The 22,403-nt window shown below is 39.8% G+C and overlaps 1 protein-coding gene across 6 annotated transcripts in view; it reads right to left on the bottom strand.

Annotated features, from left to right (window-relative positions):
* Window positions 1–22,403, bottom strand: part of RC3H1 (ring finger and CCCH-type domains 1) — an 80,639-nt gene that overhangs the window by 8,901 nt on the left and 49,335 nt on the right. Inside the window, exons 10-20 of one of the 6 annotated variants that reach the window (XM_061452091.1) lie at window positions 21,997–22,278; window positions 21,435–21,652; window positions 19,674–20,050; window positions 18,461–18,592; window positions 17,728–17,880; window positions 16,630–16,840; window positions 15,841–15,931; window positions 15,588–15,723; window positions 13,432–13,602; window positions 12,731–12,846; window positions 9,129–11,521 (exon numbers count right to left, since the gene is read on the bottom strand). In XM_061452091.1, coding sequence (XP_061308075.1) covers window positions 11,368–11,521; window positions 12,731–12,846; window positions 13,432–13,602; window positions 15,588–15,723; window positions 15,841–15,931; window positions 16,630–16,840; window positions 17,728–17,880; window positions 18,461–18,592; window positions 19,674–20,050; window positions 21,435–21,652; window positions 21,997–22,278 — 2,041 coding nt within the window. In that variant the 3' untranslated portion in view covers window positions 9,129–11,367. Of the gene's footprint in view, window positions 1–8,586; window positions 11,522–12,730; window positions 12,847–13,431; window positions 13,603–15,587; window positions 15,724–15,840; window positions 15,932–16,629; window positions 16,841–17,727; window positions 17,899–18,460; window positions 18,593–19,673; window positions 20,051–21,434; window positions 21,653–21,996; window positions 22,279–22,403 lie in introns of those variants that run through there. The other 5 variants (XM_061452093.1, XM_061452092.1, XM_061452095.1 and 2 more) reach the window with 5 other exon arrangements.

Raw genomic sequence — 22,403 nt, 5'->3', positions numbered from 1 at the left:
TTCAATGGCACTGCCTCCTGATCATCAAAACCCAGGAGCTGGCTGACTGAGTGCTAAAGCTGCCCTGTTAACTGGCATCCAGGTCTTGATGGAAAATGCAGCTGCGAACTGGTTTGGGGGAAGTAAAAGACTTCACTATACCATTAAGGGATAGAATTAAATGAGACAGAGATTGTGGAAATGAAAGGATGACATGCTCTGAACCCAACTTTGCTTTCACGGGCTCCTCTCCAGAGCCTGAGGTCAAAGTGCCACTCTTAAAAATTGACTCTGCCCAACATATAATTCGTGCTCTTGTCAGTTTTATAACCAGGAATATATTTATCAAAAGCAAGCACAAAAGCTACACAATCCATTCTGGATGCTGCCCACTACCACACAAATACCTGTTCCTCAGAATTTCTTTCTGCCTAACAGCAGATCAGGCCAGACTTGCAATGCAAGTCAGTGAGTAACCTGCTGGTTACATATTTGTCATCTGCTGCAGGGGGTAAAATGTCCTCAGTAAGAAAGAAAGAACTTATGCACCTGACCTTGTTGCTCCAAGGGGCTGCTGGTTTAATTTTCCAAGGTAACACATATGCTTGCAGGTCCCATGGTCTTCAGGATGAATTAGTGATCATCCACATCCAGCAAAGAGCAGCAGGCATTCAAGTGTGGGTTTCCATTCACTCAATGCTCAGAGGCAGTTTAAAGCAATAAACCCAAGAACAAACACCTTTTGTGTTTTGCGTATCCCACATTGTCTAAGCTAGTGTGAATGAACTCTTACCAGTGTGACAAAGTATGCTGGTACTGCAAACTGCAATCTTGTTTCACTGTAAAAAAAAAAAAAGAGGCCAAACACCTACAACTGTGCATGGAAATACTTTCTTTAATGATGGTGGCCCTATTAACAGTGAGGTTAATTCCAGAATTGACACTAGGGCTGAAGGGATCGATAAGCTGCCCAAGCCATACCCTCTAGGGTAGCTGGGTAAATATATTTTGAATGCAGCACATAAATGGCAAGTTACTGCTGCTTCAGCTCAAAGCAACAACAGCACCATGCCTTAGCAGAACTATACTTAAGGAAGCATCCAGTGAGAAGTGCGTTAACACAAATCATGAACTGCTTTGTTTGCTCTAGTGGAGGGACTGTTTTTCTCCCAAAGCTGCTGTTCACAGACCCCAAGCAGGGATCTGCTGCTCAAAACCATTAAGTGCCAAAACTCTAAGCCCAGCAGCCTGGGATCAAGCATCGTGCCTTGGTTTTAGTTTCTCCCACACTCACAGTCCAGGAGATAGGAAGCTGGAATTCACACTTATGGAGAAGGTTACAGAAACAACTCAAGACATCCCAGCCAGGACAGGGGACCCCTTCACTTTAGGGTGCTTCTGCCTCTTCCAGATGCCTGCAGAGCTGTACGGTACAGCACACCGCTGCTTGCCACCTCCGCAGGAAGATCACAAACTGTGCTATCTGCTTTTTAGGCAAAAGAGCCCAGAACCATTTACAGCAGCAGGGAGACAGAGTATCTTCTCAACATACCTGTACTGTTCTCTGAACTGCGCTTTTTTTAAGAAGCTAGAAAGAAATAGCCCTTAAACATACCTCAGTGGTGACCAGGAACACAAATTTGGTCTGTGCTTTGGGTGCTCACTTATGGCGACACACAGGGAGAAAGACTTAGGCACTCACAGAACAAGATGTGATCAAGAAACCCCATGTTCTGGGCAAGGCTTTTCCAGCTCCCTTCTATTCTGGTATCCAAATCCAAAGAGAAAAAAAATCCAGCAGCTGCCATCCCCCTGACCCCAGTCTCCCCTGCTCTCAAATATACAAAAACCTCCAAGTTTCCCCAAAGCTCTCATGATGCAGAGCAGCCACCCCCCTCTTCCAAAGGGATCCAACACTCTGCAGCACTTCAGATCTCCTTTAAAAGCCAGTCACTGCTGAAATAGAGTTGGTTGGTTGGTTGGTTGCTCCCTCCGCCCCCCCCCCCCCCCAAGTACCTGAGCATCCTCCACCATCAGATTAGTAGGAAAAAGGAAAGGAAACCATCACCAACTGAAACACGCAGTTTTCAGCTGGATTGCCCACTGAATACAATTCCCTTCATAGGAGCTGAACGCTTCAAGTCTCCCAACAAGGTAACACAACTGTGTGGAAGTGTGAGGGGGCCCAACAGTTAGTAGTGATGGGCTTTGGGCCAGCAAAGCACACACTTCAGACTGCATCCATGGTGCCTGGGCTCAAAATTTAATAACCATGCCTAAACTCCCAGGGCAGAAGGCTGTGCTTGGCCTGCACTAGGAGAAAGAACAGCTTTTTAGCAAAGCAGCAACTTACTCTGTATCAGACTATGTTCAGCCAGTCTCAGATTTATAGCCAGCTAATGACTTGTTAAAACCCTCAAAAAGAAGTGAAAGGAGATTAAAAACCACAAAACAGACTGTGGAGCCAACCTTATTCTGACTTCAAGGCAAGTTCCAGAACAGGAAACAAGCACAACATTAGAGGCACTCTGCTTGCTCCTTGCTCTGAAGGTGGTTTTGGTTTTTTTTTGTTTTGTTTTTAAATACGTAGTCTTTCTTTAAGCAATCACAAAAACTGGTATTTTGAGTATTCTTTCTTGTTCACCTTGGGTGAACACATGAAGAAGCCACTCTGTCTACAGGTAGAGTCAGAAGAGAACAGGTAAGACCACCAAATAGACACACGTGATTTCTTTGGTATTTGGCATCTCTTATGCTCCAGCCTGGCAGAGAACAAACACACCTTGACCTGGAGTAAGTCTCACAGAGTCTTACACCTCACACATTTAGAACATACATTCATCCCAAACAGAAAAAAAAAAGAGGTATTCCAAAGTGTTCTCCATTAATTTATCATTTAATATAAATGCTGACAGAAAAGCAGGTAAGACCTTGCAGACACTTCCATCTATTTACAAACCAAATAGTGGATCACCACCTTTCCACACTTTGTTGTTGTTGTTGAATCTGCAACTTAAAGGACCCTTACACACTATGTGGAAGCAAACTGAGGTTGAATCAGCTTTGTGAGAGAGAAAAACAAGGTGAAGAGGGAAAAAGAAACAGTATTTCAATATACGGCTTTTTCTATATAACCACCATGCACACATACCACTTCCTTGTTCTTTAATACAGAAGTGGCACTGTTGGCTCTATAGTTCTAAAAAAGAAATAAAGGAGACAAATACTGACTTTCAGATCTCTGGATTCTCTTGTGTTTTGCCTCCTTCAATTCACTCTATCCCACTTCCGCATAGTATCTAGAAAGTTTAAAAAGTATACTGCAGGAGTAAAGACACAGGGAGTTGGATATAGTGAACTCTTTCTTCTATTTGTTTTGTCATGTCAGAGCTGTTCCAAAAGGTAGTAAAGCATCTAACCTTCCCAGGAGAGAGGTATCAATGCCTTGTGCACCTCTGAACGTCTTCCCCATGACCAGCCCTGTATGTACAAGACTCAAAAATTCCCCTGAACTTGCAAATAATTCAGTTGATGGAACTCTTCTCATACATTCTACTTGAACTCTACTCCCATTAAAAATGTTTTGATAGTTACAAACATATTCACAATACCAACCCAGAGTCAGCTATTCCCATAAAGGCTCAAGATTATTATTATTTTTTTTTTTCTTTAATGGGAAAGAGAGGCAGGAAAGGAAGAAAACAGCTAGAGAAGAAAAGCCAGTAAAGAACCAGTTCAAACAGAAAGAAAGCATGCGTGACACTGTTTAGCACTGATTTATGAGAACAGCAGACAGGGAATTTCACTAATCCAGGATCCTAAATAAATTCAAGAAATAGTTCATAACCTGACTCAACAAATCTCATGGTCTCCTTTATTACCTAGACTATCCTTTTTATTTTTTGTTAAATATACCTCTGCAGGGCACAATCACATACAATCAATACGATTGGAAAATTACATGAGCTCTATCCCAAGCATATATGCAATGTTAAAAAGTTATTTAAAAAAAAAAAAAACAAACCAAAAATAAAATAAACTCCACCCAAAAAGGTGATAATGACTGCAGAATGTCTCGGGAGACCTGTATGGAACTAACAAGATCAAAGAAAACTAGGCTTACAAAAAACAGGAAAAACCCATCATCTATAAAGAAATCCCACAACTGGAAGCAGATGATTTCAAAGAGGGGTGGGAGCTGCTGTGTAGAATATCCCACGACTCTTCCACCCTCCTCACATACATCTTGCCTCAACTCCTCCTCCCCATAGCAACAAATACAATGGGGAAAGAGCTCAAAACTATGCTACCAGTTATAGAAAACAGGGAAAAATAACCAAGCAACAGCACAGTTGCTAAGCTGATTTTAAGAAAAGCTCTTCACATAGAGGCTGCTTACACAGCAAGCAGAGGCCAAACGGGTAATGAGAACTCAAATTTAGAGAAAAATGGTAGTAATTTGATGTGCTAGATTTGCCCACGTAAGAGCAGCTTCCCTTAAGAGAGGCTGCAAATTAAAGGTATCAATTGTAAAGTGTGCAGCAGCTGTAACATGAACAGGTTTTTCTCCTGTCTGACTCAAGTGGCTTCATACATATACAAAATGCTGCTACCAAGTTTCTTTTTAAAAAGCTAGAAATAAAGAGGTCAGTGCACACATCCAGTTGTGGGACCCATCCAATACACAATCTGGTTTGGATGCCAAAGACTTGTGAGTACTGTCTGCCACTGAACTATTAATAAATCTTTTTAACATTACAACAAAGCAAGTAATTACTGAAATACCGCACTCCGCAAGATTTTTTTTGCTTACAGATATATTTTCCCCATATACATGTTGTATGTAATTCCATCATCTCTAATACTTTCTACTTTCAGAGACACTGTTGCACCTGTTCCTTCCATCTTTCCCAAAACTGTATCTTTCAGGTTGAAGTTGTTAATTGTGTTTGCCTAAGAATTTCAGAAATTAGAATAAGTCGTTTTCTGGAATATGAAAACATCCAGTGTGTGGATGGCAGACCAAAGGTACCTGCCTTGCTGGACGAAGCTAGGCACCTAAACATTCCCTAAAATCATAATTAACTTGCTGAAATTGCAAAGATTGCCTGGGAAAGATCAGTTAATTGTTTAGGTTACTAAACTATCAGCATTCAATTTTTATTATGGTCACATACTTCAAGCTTTAAATGACTGGGAGGTTCCTGACAGACAAATCCATATTCCTACACGTTTTACTTATTGGGAAATTTCAAAACTGTACCTTCTTTGCTTACCATAGCATTCAAGGAGTTTCCATGGTATGGTATTACACTTGCCATTAGAAAATAAAATACAGAAAAAATCATTTTAGGTTTGTTCTCCTTTCCCTCTAATCAAGGCTCTACCTGCATCGTAAGAAGTGCCTCAAAGACTGTGACAACACTGAACAGTTATGTTCGTCTTCCTACGCAATAAAGACCACATGTTAACTGTATAAAGGATACTGTGCTGGGATGATGTTCCCTGCAGTCACTTACTTGTATAAGTAACTTGAACTAACTTACTCGAGCCTCTTTCACCCCCTGACATTTCCACAGAAAATAGTGAAGTTGGTAACAGTTGAGTATGGAAAAAGAGAACTCTAAATAAAGTTTTTGGCATTTCAGATTATATCTGAGAACAAGCCAATTTGTGCTATATAATCTGTATGCTGGTATACCACAAGTAACCACCCCCCAACTGTTAGCACCAAGGCTATACCTAGAAAGTGGCTCAGAAGAGCTGCTTCACTTTCCTCATAAATTCAGAACTTACATTTAACTCAAGCAAGGCAGATGTTTTTCAGTTTGCATCTAAATTACCTTTCAGACAACTCAAGAATTTGGTTTTTCTTTTTTTTTCCCATCCAGGGGAACTGACTTACTGTGATCCAAAAATTGAACTGCTAACACTAACTTTTTTGGGTGGTTTTGTATCAGTGCTATCAACATTACAAGGCAGCAACAGAAGTGTGTATTTTGGAAAAGTGAATGATAACAAAATTCAAGTATGAAGCTAACATCACGCCCCAGCCTTGGTCTGTGCTCCTTCTATCTATTCTAGAACTATAGAAACTTCTTCATATGCATGCAGACAAACACGGAACTTGTGCGCTGCTTATACGGGTTCTTTTCCCCCATTTTAGAACAGATGATGAGTTGGCACTCCTGCTGTTTAGCCCCCTGACAATAGCACTGAGTTTCTTGGACCATAGCTAGTTAATCAAAGATATTTTATATTGGGGTTCTTCAGACAACTATCTTGTAAGTCTGCTTCATTACAGCCCAAATTTTTAAATGGAAATGGCAATGGACATGAGGGTTTATGCTTCTCTGACTTACAGATTTCTTTCCAAACCTAAACAGTAACAGTCTGCAAGAGTTCAAGTTAGATCAAGAAAGTGACATGCAAGCAGCTTTCTTGTATTATCAATGAAAAGCCTCACTCCTACCACCTTCTAGTATAGAATTTGCCCCACCTAACTCAATTTCTGCTGTCAAGAGACAATATCATCATACAAGTTTGCTTCTTCCACATCTAATTTAATGTAATGCTACAATTTGACAAGTCTTTTTAGTTCCAATGGGCTTAAAAGTCAGTAACATTTGCAACACAGATTTACCTTTTAGTGTAACTGAAGAAATTTTAAATCAGTATTCAATTTAAACACTTAAAGACAAGGCTTCTTTGATTACATAAGATTCATACATTCCTTCTCCCTCTCTAAATGAGCCATTCTGTCAGTTGAGAGAATGCAAGAGAGACTGAAAACATGTCAGAATACCCTATATACATCTCAGTACATCGCAAATTTTATGACTAAACAGAATGATTTTCCACAATTTAATGCATGGATAAGGCTTGACAATCACTATTTGTAAATTGTTATTAGGATAATACAGTCAACTCACAAACCCCTTACAAAGATTTGACAATCAAAATGGCTACACCAGGGGAAAGAAAAAAAAGCGTAAAGCACAAGTCTTTGGCTCTCCTTTAAAGAAAAACAGCAGTTTACCATGTTTATACAGATCCCCCGTTTGCCTACCAGTAGGGGGAATATCACATTTGTGCATCACTGAGTAATAACACCATTAGAAAAGGCAACTTCACAGAAGTTATTGGCTAAGCGAATTCATTTGAATGCTCTGTTTTGAGGCAGCAAGCTGTCACTGTTACACAACCAGGGAGGGTGAATGGACAAGCCACAGAAGGAAAGGAAGGAGTGCATGGACTAAAGGGAGAGAACAAGGCTCAGAAAAAAACAGAGAAGACCTTGAGAACAAAGGGGTAACAGTGCTGCAAGTTTGAAAGGTGGGTGATCAAAATTAAAAAAAAAGTCCTACTCTGAAATGGGACAGGATACCACAGTATACAAGAGGAACAGAATAAAAAGCACAAATTTCTCCTTTTAAGAGAACTAGGTTGTAGGAAATGAACAGATGTTGACAGAAAAAGGAAAATAACACTACAGAATAAACAATTTCTACACCGCCTGAATCACTGACATACTATAGCTTAACCTAACACTTAAAGCTTCCTGTTCTGGGGGGGGGGGGGGGGGGTTTGCCCATGCTGAGGCTGAAACCCAGGTATCAGTGATGGTTCAAAACTGTCTACTTGCCAGGGAAAATTTAACCTACCTACCAAATGATGAAGTAGTGCCCTAATACCATTAATAATACTGTTTCTTCTCACCCAGGTAGAAGGAACTAAACCACTTTCTAAATGAGACCAATTTTACTGAGATGGACAACTAGGAAAATGGCTATAGACATGCATGTAGCAGGATAGTTATTGCAGAAATTCTCATTACCTGCTCATTTACTGTAACCATCAATGTTTCCATTATACATAGAGCTATCTGTCCCCCCAATTCTACTAGCATGCTTTTCCACAAAGGGTACATTTTAGAGAGAGCTTCCTGAAAAGACATAAAAGCATGCACTGCATTTTGCTGTTTGACTTGTTTAGTCAACTAAACTTCTGCAAAAAAGCATAAAATGGCTAAGAGGAGGATGGGAAAAAACAAAGCCAAAAATCAATACTGTTAGGTATTAAACTTTAACAAGCCAAACTATAATACTGGGCAAACAGGGCATTCACCTGGATACACTGATGACAAGGACACTGTGCACAAAGTACAGAATGGAGAGCTGGATAAAGGGGAAAAAAACAACAGTAAGATCTCTCTTCTAATCCACAGGTTTTAGAAGTATTCACCCTATGTAGGCCAGCAATCTGAATAGCTCTTGCTGCATAAATCCTCTCAGGAGCGGAAGTGGAGAAAAAATTAATCCCTAACCTGGCAAGGAAACTAACTGGCACAGGTAATAAATAAAAGGTGAAAAGTTTTTTGCCCCTGCAGATTTTCTTTCTAGTGTTGAAGACGAATTTGTAGATTCAAACATGTAACTGTCTTCAAAAATTCATTTTACATCAAAAATTACTGCAGTCGAAAATGTACATCCTGGGCTTGTCCTCCTAGATTAGAATACTGCACTAATTATCTGAACTAAAATAAGCTCTCTGTGTTAATAAAGACACAGCAGGAAGAACAGACTAATTAAAAATGAAAAGACTAACCTGATGGTGGTGCTCCACACTAAAGGATGGAAGAGAGCATGGGTGCCTGCGTCATCTGACTTGTAAGCAGGCTGCCAGGGGAACATGTTAATCATCACCATGGCCAGAGCAGAGAAAGGAGAAACAGACCTGATAGGCTTAGAACTGCACCATCCTAGTTCTGCTCAAAGTGGAGCAGTTGCAATGCCTGGCCTCAAGCAGGAGACACGGATGGATGGGGACAAGGTGTAGATGGAACTATTCTAGTACAAAGATAATTTGTTGCCAAAAGTTCAGAGGGGTTAGAAGGAAAAAAAAAAAAAATAGAAAAAGCAAGCTTCAAAACTATTTGGCAATCAAGAGGCCAAGGTTCAACTGAGAGTGAAATAAGCCCGTGTGAAGACATATGGAAAGTGTGGGTGTGTGCGCTGGAAAATGCTTTTATTTTCATTCAGTGCTTCTACCTCCCAGACATTTGATCACAACAGCTGCGCTCATGCGAAAAAATTCTTAAAACATACCCAATATATATACAGATATAACTATGTATATATGTATATATATATATTTACATATAAATTTTTATTTAAATAAAAAAGAAAGCTCGAATCCCAAGCCAATATGTGTATCAAATCCTTGACCAGCCAGGTCTGTAGGGCATAATCAAATTCAATGTGAAATAGTATATAAACGCGGTGCCTTGACTGGGCAAATTAAATAATTGCTACTCAAAAGAGTCTTCTGTTTGGACTCTCCTACTGGTAGGCAATAGTGGGACTGTATCCCCTCCCCTCCCCCCCATTTTGTTTTATTTAACAGTATGATGAATGCAAAGCTTAGCCCAAGGTTGCTATGACCTCAGGAGGAGTTAAGGACAAAAACCTAAAAACGAAGAAAATTTATTAACTCTTGCTTTACCCAACCAAAGCAATGCAGTAATTTATTACATAACCAGTGCTTTCTGATTTAGTAGTTTAATCCAGAAAGAAAAACCAAGAACAGGCCAAGATACAGAGGGAGCAGCACTTGAATCATTCTCCATGGGATTCTTTGAGTACAGGGTCCCAATGCAGTGCATGTTGAAAGATTAAAAAAATGTGCAGCAAAACCAAAATCTCTTGATTTCTTTAACTTTTAAAGAAAACATCTACAAAGGCTTACTGTTTCTCCAACTTAAGCTTACAAAGCATCATCTTGGAGGTAGCACACTAGATCTATTACACGAAGTTCACTTTTCACAACTTCTGACAGGATCTGTGCTGCGCCTTAAGTGGTCATTTTGATGCATTTTTTCCCCTGTGAAGGGGTAATCTAGGAAGGATTCAATGCAGCAGTGGCAGACAAGATGCAGATTGATTCACAGGTGTCAAATTCTAATACACACAGGATTTTTAAGTTAAAAAAAAATCCCCCTCCATTCTATTTGAAGATTGATTTGTGCTCATCATTGATGGCAATGATGCTGATCTCCTCCAGTAAAAGGCCCTCACAACAGCATTACAATTAAATAACTGATGTATCACTGAACAAAAGGGAAAAAAATAATCAGGCTATAGAGAAAATATTTTAATAATAAAATAGCAATAAATAAAAACAACCCAAAGACAAGAGTTCCTGAGAAGGAGGCATACATGAAAGATGGGTTTCAAAAGGCAGAGGTCACTAAGTCTTTCTGCATCAGCTTAATAATATGGACTTCGGGTAAGCTTGTTTTAAAGGCATAAGTGAGAAAAGGGGGTATGTGGGATTTGGAATCCAAACCCAAACAGAATGGCAAACACTGGACCAAATAAGTTCACCAGCTCATCAGCAGTTAACATCCTTCCAACAACCATATAACCTTATGTGCTCTCTACTTCCTGTTTCCTGAGATTCTGCCCTGGTCACAGCTGCACAACCTTCATTGTTGTGAAGACTTTAGTTAGAGAGACTTCAGGCAGAGAGGCTTTAGTTAAGTCTGTCTACCACAAACCCCAGCCAGCCAGCTTCAGAAGTAACAATGCTGTAGTAGACTGGTCTGCATTCTGCTGACCTCTTCAGTCCCAACAAAATAGAAGGCAAGCAACCTTCAAATAAAATGTTAAGACACTTATTTCGTTATCCTGTTTTATTACACATGCTGCGCTGGGACACACAGTAAGGACCACACCTGCTGCACCGCAAAGATTCTGTCACTTATAGTTTAAACCTAAGTAATTTAAGTAAAAGTCTTGCATAAGCTTGTGTTCAGCTCCTAACCACAATAGGAGGAACCGTTTTAAGAATGATGCTTGCTGCACATCTTTTGAAACTGCAATTCACAGCTACTCTCCAACCCTTATTCCTTGTTTATCCTTAAACCACACAAGGAAGCAGCCAGGGTGTTTTAGTTGTTGAGAAATTAAAGGTGATAAGGAATTATGCACTGGTTATGTAATAATACCAAAATAAAAGAAAAAAACCTACTTCATTAAGATCATACAATTAATCAAACAGAGTATATATATAATATCTTTTTTTTTAAGCCCTGGGATTCAAGGCGTCCAAAGTTATTAAAATAAAGTTCATTCACAGAACAAAAACAAATTTAATTTGAATTGCTTGCAGATACTGCTAATTTTCATTTTTTTTTAATTAAAAAATGCGTTAATGTGAACTATGTGCAGGATTTGTTTCTAGTAGTTGTGTTTGTGCACATTGCCTCTGGACCTGCTGCTCTGCTACTGCTGTTGCTCCTGGGTTTCTCCAATCACCCCTATAAAAAACGTGACTGAAGCTATGAACACCCCAGCAAAATAAACTCTGGGGTATGCTGGCCTCACTTCATGGAGCAGATGTGGGTGTAACTCCCGCTCTCTGGGAGTCATGGTTGTCTCCTCCTCCCTCTGGGTCCTCCGACAGGCTGAGAGATGCTGTCTTGTTTGACAGGAGGCCAATGTTCTCTTGTGTCAAAGCTGATCCATTTGGAACATCACTGCTGAAAGAAAGTTGAGGAGAAAGGGGGAGGGAAGGAAGCAATTAATAACATTTTTCATTTAAGTAAAAGGACTCAAAATATTTGTTGCTGCAGCATCAATATGAACAGCATTGTGAACGTATGTAAACATGTGAAGACTTGCTCTCTACAGCAAACAGGTTGTCTGGGATGCTGCAGATAGCAGAAAAGGAAGAACTAAGGTAAGACTAATTTAAAAACAAACAAGACTACATATTTTCAGGGTTCTAGATAATTTATATTTTTCAAATATTTCAGTATATGCCAGAAAGTGCACAGTATCAATCCATACAATGCACGCATTCCAGAATATTTAATTTAGCTGGATTTTTTTTAATGAAAAAAAAAAAGTTGTTTCGATTTTATTACTTTCAGAGTTTCATATGGAAAAATTATTTTATGCTCCGGAGGCCTCAATCTAATGGTGAAGCACAGACCACAAGAACTGGTTATAAGAAGAAAGTGCAGACTTCATAAGCAACTGAGAGGTCCAAGTTTTCTAAATACACTTTCTGAGTAACTATCCAGATTCCAAATTGCTCAGGTGAATTTATGTAAACTCAGAGAAACATCTGAGCTTTTCTCTTTGAAGTATTAGTTTGAATACACACAGATGTTTGCAGCCATCTGAAAATGTTTGTTGTATAGATATCCAGCATTAGCAGCCAACATCTTATTTCAGTGGACTACCAAATGTGAACTGAAATCAATCCCAGTACCTACACAGCTAAAGATTACTGCCTGCAAATAAAAGTGAACTCTGTTTCAAAAGTTACATGCCTTCCTAGACAACATCCAATTAACAAATTGTAGAAAAATGGAATAACTTCCCTTTCATTTCCAACATTTATTTGAAACTAAACCAGCAGATAAAGTTTCTTTTATGGCTGTTTACTTCCTGCTCCTCCCTATAAATCATCCAACATTGACTACATGGACTTCTGGTCTTACCAATGCAGCAATACTTCTGCTGAATTAATTGTCATTGTCTTTCCACTCCCCTACTCATCAGCTGAAATAGCCCTCAGTTCATGCTTACACTATAAAAAAATTGGTTTGTGTAATCTTCTCCTAGTAGATGCTTCCACGTCAGAGCTAGTGTGAGGCAGGGGATGTTATTCATGTACCAGACGGTGACCCTGATTAAGTCCTTCTTCTGATACACAAATGAAAGTTGAAGACCCACATTACCTGAATGTCAGTGCAAGGTCCTCAGCCGGAACCTTGCTTTGCGGTTCTAATTGTCCATTTTCTGTCTGTTTAGTGGTGCCCAGTTTGTTTTTTATATCCAGTGAAGACTGGCTCTCCTTTAAAAAAAGGAAAAAAGAAAAATTCCTTAACATTATGTTAAAAGAAGAGACTTCATCCTTTAGGACCTATAATGAAGACCTGTAAATTGAAGTCACACAACATAACTCACAAAAAGCCATGAGGCAAGAAACAGACTCAGTAAGATAATGCTCTTCTTCTCAGGACACAGTATTTTCCAAAAGGAAGGGACAATTCTTGTAAGCAACAAACAAAGACCACAGACTGTAACAGCACACAGACTTCTGAGCACTAGTCTGCACCTGTAGAAGTTTTCTATGTTAAAACAGTCTAACTCATGGCACAGTGACCTTGGAGACAATTCACAGTTTTTAACACATTTATTGCCACACTTATTTTTAAAATATTCTGTTTTGTTGCCATTTGAAGAGGCTAGATTTAAAATTCCTTGTAAAGAATCATCTAATAACTTCTCAGGAGGTTCTGAAGAATGAAGAGGTGAAGAACGAGGTGGATGGCTCCAGCTGTGGTCATCCAGCCAAGAGCCTTTTCGCCACAGTGAAAGGGCTGCAGTCAGCTACATGTGTCTCCACCTCTTTGCTTCCCACCCCCATGGCACTCACCATGCTCAGCTCACGGGTTCTCTTCCCAATTTCCCTTTCCACCTGGTGTAGCTCCAAGCTCAGCTGTTCACTTGAGATCATCCCAGGCCACTTGGAAGGTGGCGGTGGGGGCTGTGGTTGGCCTGCCAGGGTAGTCGTCTCCCTCTGCAACAGCAGCCTGTTACTAACAGCCTAAATGCATAAAGCCAAGCATATACACAACTGAGCACACAACACACCAAGCACAGGAAGAGCTCTAGGCTGTAATTCTAGATTATTGCTTATTTGCAAAACCAAGGCCTTCTCTTGCCATACTTAACAAGGTCCCACTTGAAATAGCTTCTAACACAAATTTAAACATTTTTTACACAAAGACAAATCTTTTCACTTTTAAACAAGCAGCGTTAAACACCTTTTAGTATAATAAATTTCCAGGGATTTTTCCTATACACAGATCCCTTCTCAAAACTAGGATTACGCAAGAATAAAAGGAATACGCTCACGAGCTATTTGTTGAGCAAAATGTAACAGCAAATAAACAAATCTGCTGTTTTAATTTACAATAGCATATCTGAAATTCTACAGTGGAGCCAGAATTATATTACCAAATAATATAAAAAATCTTGAGAGATGTGGATATCAAATACATAGCTCTCTACTGACCCAAATGAGGAAGGACAGGAAGAGAGGGGGACAGGTACAGTCATTCAGAAGTTGCAAGTTACTAGCAGCCAAGTAAAAGCAGTAGTCATGTTTGCCACTCCAAAAACCTGCCAGTCCCTGGAAATCAACTCTAAGTGTGCAGTCTGCATTTAAAGATACTATCTCCTACCCTGCACAACCAAACATCTGGCTGGTCTTAAGTAGAAATGCTCATTCATTTGAGAAGCAAACAAAATAATCTAGTTCTTCATGTTCTGATTGAATGACTGATCGAATCACTCTGAGTGATTGCTACAACTTTGGAACAGGTAAATCAATAAAGGTGGTGAGGCACTGGAACGGGCTGCCCAGGGAAGTTGTGAACGCTCCATCCCTGGCGGTGTCTAAGGCCAGGCTGGACAGAGACTTGGGTGACACAGTTTAGTGTGAGGTGTCTCTGCCCATGGCAAGGGGGTTGGAACTTGATGATCTTAAGGTCCTTTCCAACCCTAACTATTCTACAATTCTATGATTCTAAGTCTCCTGGATTTCAAATATCTGCTTGCAGCTTTGAACAGAAGGGAAACTGAAAGCTGTTGTCACTCAAAATAACTGATTAGTTCTGACAAATTCAAATTATGATAGAATCAAAGCTCAAAACTCAACTGTGTAGGACTTAACACTGACACAATCGCATTAATAATGAGCAGGAGAGGCGTGCCATTTACAAGTTTTGCAGTTTTCCAATACTCTCTATTATGGCAGACATGCAAGATTTAAAACACTTTCTCCTCTTGTTCCCAAATAAGTGCACAAGAACATAAGTTATGTTTGAAGTAACTGCAAATGCAGTACTATTTGTAACTGCTGCTGCGACTTAAAAAAAAAAAAAGTAACTAAAGCTTTCCTAAAAAAAATTCTTTCCTTATGCTTTAACATTTCTACCTTCTGTTTTTCACAAAACACAAAGATTTCAACTCATTCTTTTTTAAATGCAGACTGCCATCTTTTCTCATGTTACTAGTGACTGTATTTTTTTTAAGAGTGGAGATGTAAAACATTATGCTTAATTTCTCAAGCTAAGTATCTGTATTTTTTGATCTTGTGGTTTGTGCTATTTAGGAAGAAACAGGTACAACACAAAGCCAAACATGAAACAGATGAAGGTCACTGCTTTGTGTACATCAAAATCAGACATTATCAAGGGCAGTAAAGCCAAGAAAAATAGGTATCTGCAGCACAGGTTCGCCTCTGAGTATACAGATGAACAGAGAGGGTCAGTAAGCAGAGAGCATGAAAGCAGTAAATGAGTACAGAGAGTTGATTCAAGTATGGTGTTGATTTGCACATGAAGCGCAGGGATATTTCTGTTGCTAAGCAGAGTGCTTTACACTCTTACCCTAGTTTTGATGCGTGGCATCACAGAATTAAGTATTGTTACTGAATATCATTACAGTCCCAGAAAGATCAACTAATGAAAAGCTTCATCTCTCTCCATACTACCCCTCATCACTCTTCCAACCATTGGTACCAACCTCTAGTCCTCGCATTTGTGTCTGCTGGCTAATCTGGTGGTCTACTTGCTGCAGCTCCATGCGCAGCTGCTGCTCTCTTTCAGCTGAGGGCAACTGTTTCCCATGACCAGCCACATCTGACATGGACAGTCTCTCCCTTTGGGATCAGAAAAGCAAAAATAAGGAGATTTCTAAGAAAAAGCTTCATTCAGCGGGCACAGAAAAAATAAAATAACATTACACAAAGGCAAAAAAAAAACCAAAGCAGTCCTACCTGTCATTGAAACGTCCCTGAGAAGGTATATTTTGATGAGGAGAATATGGAGAGCCTCCCCAGCCACCATGAGTTCCATAAGGACTGTAGTCTGGCAACAAACAGAAATAAAAACACGTTGCATTACTACAAAACTATCCTTTAAGTAGTTCAGCCTACACACAGAACTGAACAGACATTAAAGAATAATCAGAAAGGCCAGGCTGCTAAAAGTGAGGAAGCCTAATGTTTCTTCTTCAATTCACCTCAAGAGAGAGATCATCTTCTGGAGCAAGACATACAGCCACATTACATGTGATTAGAAAATAGATGTGTAGAAAATAAACTATTCCGACTTTATTTGCCTTGCCTAACAGTGCACAAAGCAATGCCTGCATTAAGCTTCAGCAGCAACCACCGATAAAGTAGGAATGCAGTAGAGTACTTTGTTATGATGGTTTTGCATTTTATCTTTGGGAAAGCAGTAAGTTTCTGGATTCTACTGCAACAGACTTAAAATAAACCTCATCTCAGCAGGATCAGCAGAACAAAGTAACTTTTTCCAAAAAGCAAGAAGAAATCACCAACACATACACTAGGTGTGCACAAACCTGCCCTTGCAGCAGGAAGTGACAGCCTTTTTCTTCAGGCTTCTCAGTGTAGCCTTACCTAGAGTTGTTTTTAGTGGCATGACATATATCTCACCTATTTTTCTATGAAACAAGCTTACAGGGGCTGTCTTCAACTTGAATTATACTAGTAGCACTAAAGAAAGCAGCGACAGCAAAATCCAAGTGTAGATCATCATACCTGAAATGATAGATTTGGTGTTAGCTCCCTGAACTGCCATGGCCTGGATGGGACCAGAATTCTGATACATGGCTTTGGAAGTACGAGAAATAGCCCCAAATCTCGACACAGTTGGTCGGTCTCCAAATGGAATAAGGTCATCATCACCAGTCTCTGCTGCTCTTCGTTGCATGTCTAATCGCTGGTCACGCATGCCTTTACTATCTACGTTCTAGACAAGATATGGAAGAGGCAGTCAAACTTAATCAGAAATGAGAAAAATCACAGTGCTTGTACAAATCGGTACACCAGTATAGTAAGTCTCAGCTGTATTTTCTATTTCCTTCATCCTTAAACTAGTCTGCCTATTCTACCAGCCTATTTCTAGCTGTAGAGTGATGCTTAAACGCTAGTAAGAAACCAAATAGTGGTGGTATTTCAGAATCCTATTTATTCTCTTCTACATTCATGAGTCCAGTAATGGCTTTTTTTTTTTTTGCAACACTGGCTTAGCAAAACTGCAGCAGTACAGAATAAGATCACAGCCAGACAACCACAGCTTCAGTGAATGACTGAATAAACACAGAACAGAGCTAGAAATTGCCCTCAAAAAGAATCAGCTTAGTATTATGTTACAACTAGGCTTCCCAAATGCTTCATGCAAGTTTGGGTATTCACGTGGTCACAGATCATAGAGTCTTTCAAGTAAAAACTAGTAAGACCAGTAGAAATAATTACCTTAAAAGGATTTAATAGCACAAGTTACAGCACCTCCCTCTGACAGAAAGCAACAGATGAACATGTTTAATTAACAAGCTGCCAGTAGAAAGTAATTTTGGATTTCAAGTAAGCATAAAGAATCACGGCAAAGTATCTCTTGCTATCCATGGCTTTAGAGTTGTAAACCTGCATCTATATCCAGAATTTTAAAACAGCTACAAAGATGTAGGACTATTTGTACCTTTGAAAACAAAGCACTCTGCACACCTGCAAATGTGCAGTGCACTTTTGAGCTTAAAATACAAGCACTCCGGTCATCCTGGAAAGCAAATGAAAAGAGTCCCTCCAAACCCACAACTGTATCAACTTTGCTTCTGTGTTCCCCCAGTCCCTACATACCGCCATCTCCACACTCCTTGCTGCCACAGCATCTTTGGGTTTTGCGTCTTTGGTTCCAATGTAGGAGCCGATGGTGTCACAGGACCAAGGAGAGTATTGGCTGTAGTCATTTCCTTTGTATTTCCCAGCTACCTTCAGATCTTCATCTAAGTACTGCACAAAAACAAAAATCTGGTTCTGTAAGCGAAGGGAAGAAGCAGTTTCACAGCCACCAGTACTTAGGTCAACAGCAATGAGCTTGAAAAACTACCAGGATTATTTTTTAATCAGTACATCACCATTTGGAATTGGGCCACAGCAAGCATGAAATGCATGAAATTCTGATCACCAGGCTACACTCCCTGTGCTGACTGGTCACTTGGCCAGTATGAGAGTGGTATTTTGAGCTTGGTTAAAAAATAAACCTCCATCAAGCTGTTACTTAACTATAAACATGTCAACAGCAAATGAAGAAGTCCAGTAACTGTGAAGACTACTTCAATTAATAAAGGTTCAAAGCTACTTCTTTTGGTTGCACCAAAGGCAGATAGCACAGGATAAGCAGCAGATCAGAGAAATAACAGCTAGCTGAGAAAATAGAGAACACACCATAAGGGCTTCCCACCCAGAATACAAAATCTCCTCCCCCGGCACTGTACTGTTCTAACTTTGTTGTCTTCACCTACCAACACACAAACGCCAAAGTATTTTCCAAATATGCTAGCAAGTTATATTTTTGTCAAAATATGCTTACCTCCTCTGAATGAAAAGGATGAGGCAAGGTTGGTGATGGTGCAAAAGGAGGTGGAGAAATCACCTTCCTCTCTTCTAGCTGGGCCATGATCTCTTTCCTTCGCCGATGAAGTTCATCCAGGCTAGGATGAGGCTGACGTGAAGAGAGAAATAAATTAAAAACTTGAAATACATTACAAAGTTTGAAGCATTAATGCACAAAACTAGTAATTTAAAAAATATTTTTTATCCAAACAAAATAGGGCAACCAGATACTTCTACAATGAACAGACAGTATCACATACATGTTCCTACGCTAGCCATACACCCCAAAAGCAGAGAACGTTATTTTGCCTGGAACTGATTAGATACTCAACTAACCCAGTGATCCAACTTTAATCCTGTCAAACTTTTAACTCACAGGTAGTTCAACATGAATCTGTGTTCCAACTTGGCAAAGTTTCCATTGAAACATGTTCCAGCATGGCAGGTCCCCATTTCAGTTATATGGGGGGAAAGCGATAGAACTCTCCAGATCATAACCTATTCACAGTTAGTTTACATTAATCATTCATTTTGCAACAGAATCAAACATCCCAAAAAATGTGACAAACTCAAACCTGAAATCTATAAACTATGTAAAAATGCTTCCTGGACTCAGCAATGCAATTCAGAGCCTCCAAAATGAATGACAGCTACGTAAATCCAACTGTTCAGGACTCTATTCCAGCTGATGATTTACCAAGATACTTCTTTTTGTTTGTACACTTCTAGGAAGTCTTAAAGTAGAGAGAATTTAGAAGAGCAGAAGCTTCAGCTCCTTTATCACAGGATGCAAGTTTGAATACTTATTTAGGCACAGAGGAGGTCCAGTCACATATGAGCAGTATAAGAATGCACACAAGACCACTTCCACACACTGTATTTAATCTGCACTACAAAGATGACAGCTTTCTCCAGTCTAATCTCTGTTGGGGAAGTCAGGACCATAGCAGACTTCCTAGGTAATTACAATGCTTTTCTACTTTGAAAACTAAGTTTGCTACTTACTTTGAGCACTAAGTAGCAACCTGCCTTCCAGTTTTTAATTAGCTTTGTCAAACCTACCCCTTCTTAAAGATCAAACTTCTAATTCCTTATAAACCCCACCATCTTACTACAAAAATGTTCAAATTCTCAAGTAGTTCATAGTTTCTCTCTTAAACAACTATGAAATTGTGATATAAACCTCATACCCTGTGGCATGAAGGTCTGATCTGACCTAGATGTGGAGTCACTGGGCAATAACCCTCTGTTTGCTGGTATCTGTCTCTTGATTCAGGTATGTAGGAGGGTACAGCTGCTTGTGGAATTTCAATGGGTACAGGGCTTCCTCGGACAACCTCCTCTCGTTGATATGGCTGGACAGGGGGATATACACGACGACTGTCGTAGTGAGGTGGGTATATGGGTTGTCCCATAGGAGGATACTGCTGCGGCTGTGTGTACTGTGGGCTCACCACACGATCCTGAAGGTAGGGTGGGTAATGGTCTAAATAAGGTGGACCAGGTTCAGGAACTGATGGAGGAGGTCGGACAAAGCGAGACATCGACTGAGTGGGATAGTAAACTCCTGAAAGAAGGCAAGAGGAATACAAAAACAAATCCACAAATGAGATAAAGTGATTATCACAGTTGACCACAAAACAGAATTGTTTCAAATACTCCAGTCTACAAGTATCATGAAGATAAGGGTATAAATTAATTCACATTTGTTGTTTGCCCACTGTCTAACTGGTATTTCTACTAAAAAACTAGCCACAGAAAAGCAAAACATGATACAAAGCTCAAGTGACAGGGTTCAATTACCTAAAAAAGATACCAGCAAGGCATAAAGCTTACACCAGCTAGAGAAAAGGTGGTAAAACCGAGTCTATCGCAGTCCTGCTAGCATGCCAAACAAGTAACTCATTAGAATGTACCTGCAGATTGGCATAAATGCTTTTAGCTAGATAAGACTTAAAAAGCAAACTGAAGTTTAGCCTGTACATCCGCATCCATGCAACTGAAATTCAATTTGTCCCAAAATATCAGAGCCATTGCCTGTGTAGAGGAACGTGGATTAATTACAATTTACCTAAAGATTTGTTCTACCTCTTGAACAGCAGAAAGAAATTTCATACTGTGAATCACTTCAAAGAACTAAGAAGAAAGCTTCTAAGAACACACCCCTTAGTTACATGAAGATTTTAGGAAACTGTCTGGGATCTCTTGATAATTAAAAACAAGCACGAACACATGCACATCATCATCAACACAGGCATCAAGTTTCATAGGCAGCTCAGGTCTTAATTTGCACACAAAAATCAAATGTAAGCTCTCCCCCCACCTTCAAAATACTCTGCAACCTTCTGAAAAACTGTGGTGCTCCCCTGCCCCCCTTCTCTTTTAAGGCTTTTTCTTCTTTTTTTCATTTCTTTCAGTCTTTCATTCCTTATTTTTCCTTCACATTGACTTCACTTTATGTAATTTCTCTCTCCAATCTTACATTGTGTAAGGGTGTGCAACACCCTTCTCCAGTATCACTTATCTCTACCCATCACATACATATGCAGACACTTCTGAAATACACACTTTTCATTAAGGACGTAAGTACTTTTACTCCTCAGGCATAACCCCCTCTGCTGGTTAAACTCAATTTCCATTTTCCCCGAGACAAACTGAATTAAAATTTACCATATTAGACTCCTAATCCAGCCTAGTTAGGAAGAACTGAAAGAAAAGAAGGAGTTGCTACACTGGATGGGTATACACCTCTGTTTTCAACTGCATGGACATCCTCAGTCAAGGCATAAAAAGCCTGCTGATTTCCATTTTATTATGTCATCACCACATTAGTGCCTACAATCCGCATAACAGGTAAGACTCAACTTGAAGGCTTAGAAACACGAGAGAGTGGGAAGAAAGAGTAAAATCAGTATGAAGATGAAAGATAGAGAGCTTGGTCTTAAACTTACCTTGTTGGTAGGGTGCTGGCTCAAATGGTGGGGCAGTTCCCCTAGGATCCTGATAAAACATATCTGCTTGCTGAGTATTATACAACTGAGACCCTCGTGGTACCATTTGCAACTGCTTGGTGACTGACACCGAAGGCAGATCTGTTGGTGCCCGAGCAGGCACAGGATGAGGGTTCACTGGTAAGGCAGAAATAGAGCTCTTGGGAACAGATTCCATCCTAAAAAGTACAAAGATGGCACTGCTTATTAAGGCCTGATATAACACACTGTACTATAAGCCAGTCTATCCTCCACCTGCTGAAGGCTTACATCACCTTCTCTAATTAAAATATAAGCAAACAGTGAAGTAAAACAGTTTCATTTTAGCTTTAATTTTCTACTCTACTTTTTAATCACTTAAAAGCAAACAAAAAAACAAACAAAACAAAAACAAACGAAAACAAAAAAATCACCACAAGACTGAAAGAAAAATCTTGTTCTGTTTCTTTTCTAGAAAATGAGTTTGTTTCTACTGCATATTTACACAGATGACACTTCAAACAACAGTTAGAAAGACCCGTACAAGTCAGGAGGGGATCCAGGGGCACTGCTACTCAGATGGTCCATCTTCCCTGGTTTCAGAGCCGTTTCATAACTGGAGTCAGTCCCTCGAGAAATAAGTTGCGTCACTGTGCTGCCTGTTGATACAATTCCATTTGGCAGAGCAGAAGTTTTCCTATTGGGCAATTCCACTCCCCCTTCCTCTGAGAGGATAGCTCCTGAAGGCAGGCCCACCTCATTTAGCTGGCCGAGGGAGGCACTCAGGGGTCTTCTGGGAACCAAACGCTTGTTCATTTTACGGAATCTTCAGAGAAAAGAAGCCATATATCAAAAATTGAAACAAAAGAATAGAGATCCATTTTCAAATTTTTTTTTTGAACAGACATACTACCAAAAGCTTCAAGTTTTAAGTCAAGTTTCCTAAGGCCT

This window comes from Pezoporus flaviventris, unplaced genomic scaffold (genome assembly GCF_033815535.1).
Source record: "Pezoporus flaviventris isolate CSIRO_AGI_PZ_B2104156 unplaced genomic scaffold, CSIRO_AGI_Pfla_v1 ptg000013l, whole genome shotgun sequence".
NCBI classification, from domain to species: Eukaryota; Metazoa; Chordata; class Aves; order Psittaciformes; family Psittacidae; genus Pezoporus; species Pezoporus flaviventris.
Note: the sequence above shows the minus strand (reverse complement) of the source record. Positions and strands in the feature narration are given on the sequence as shown.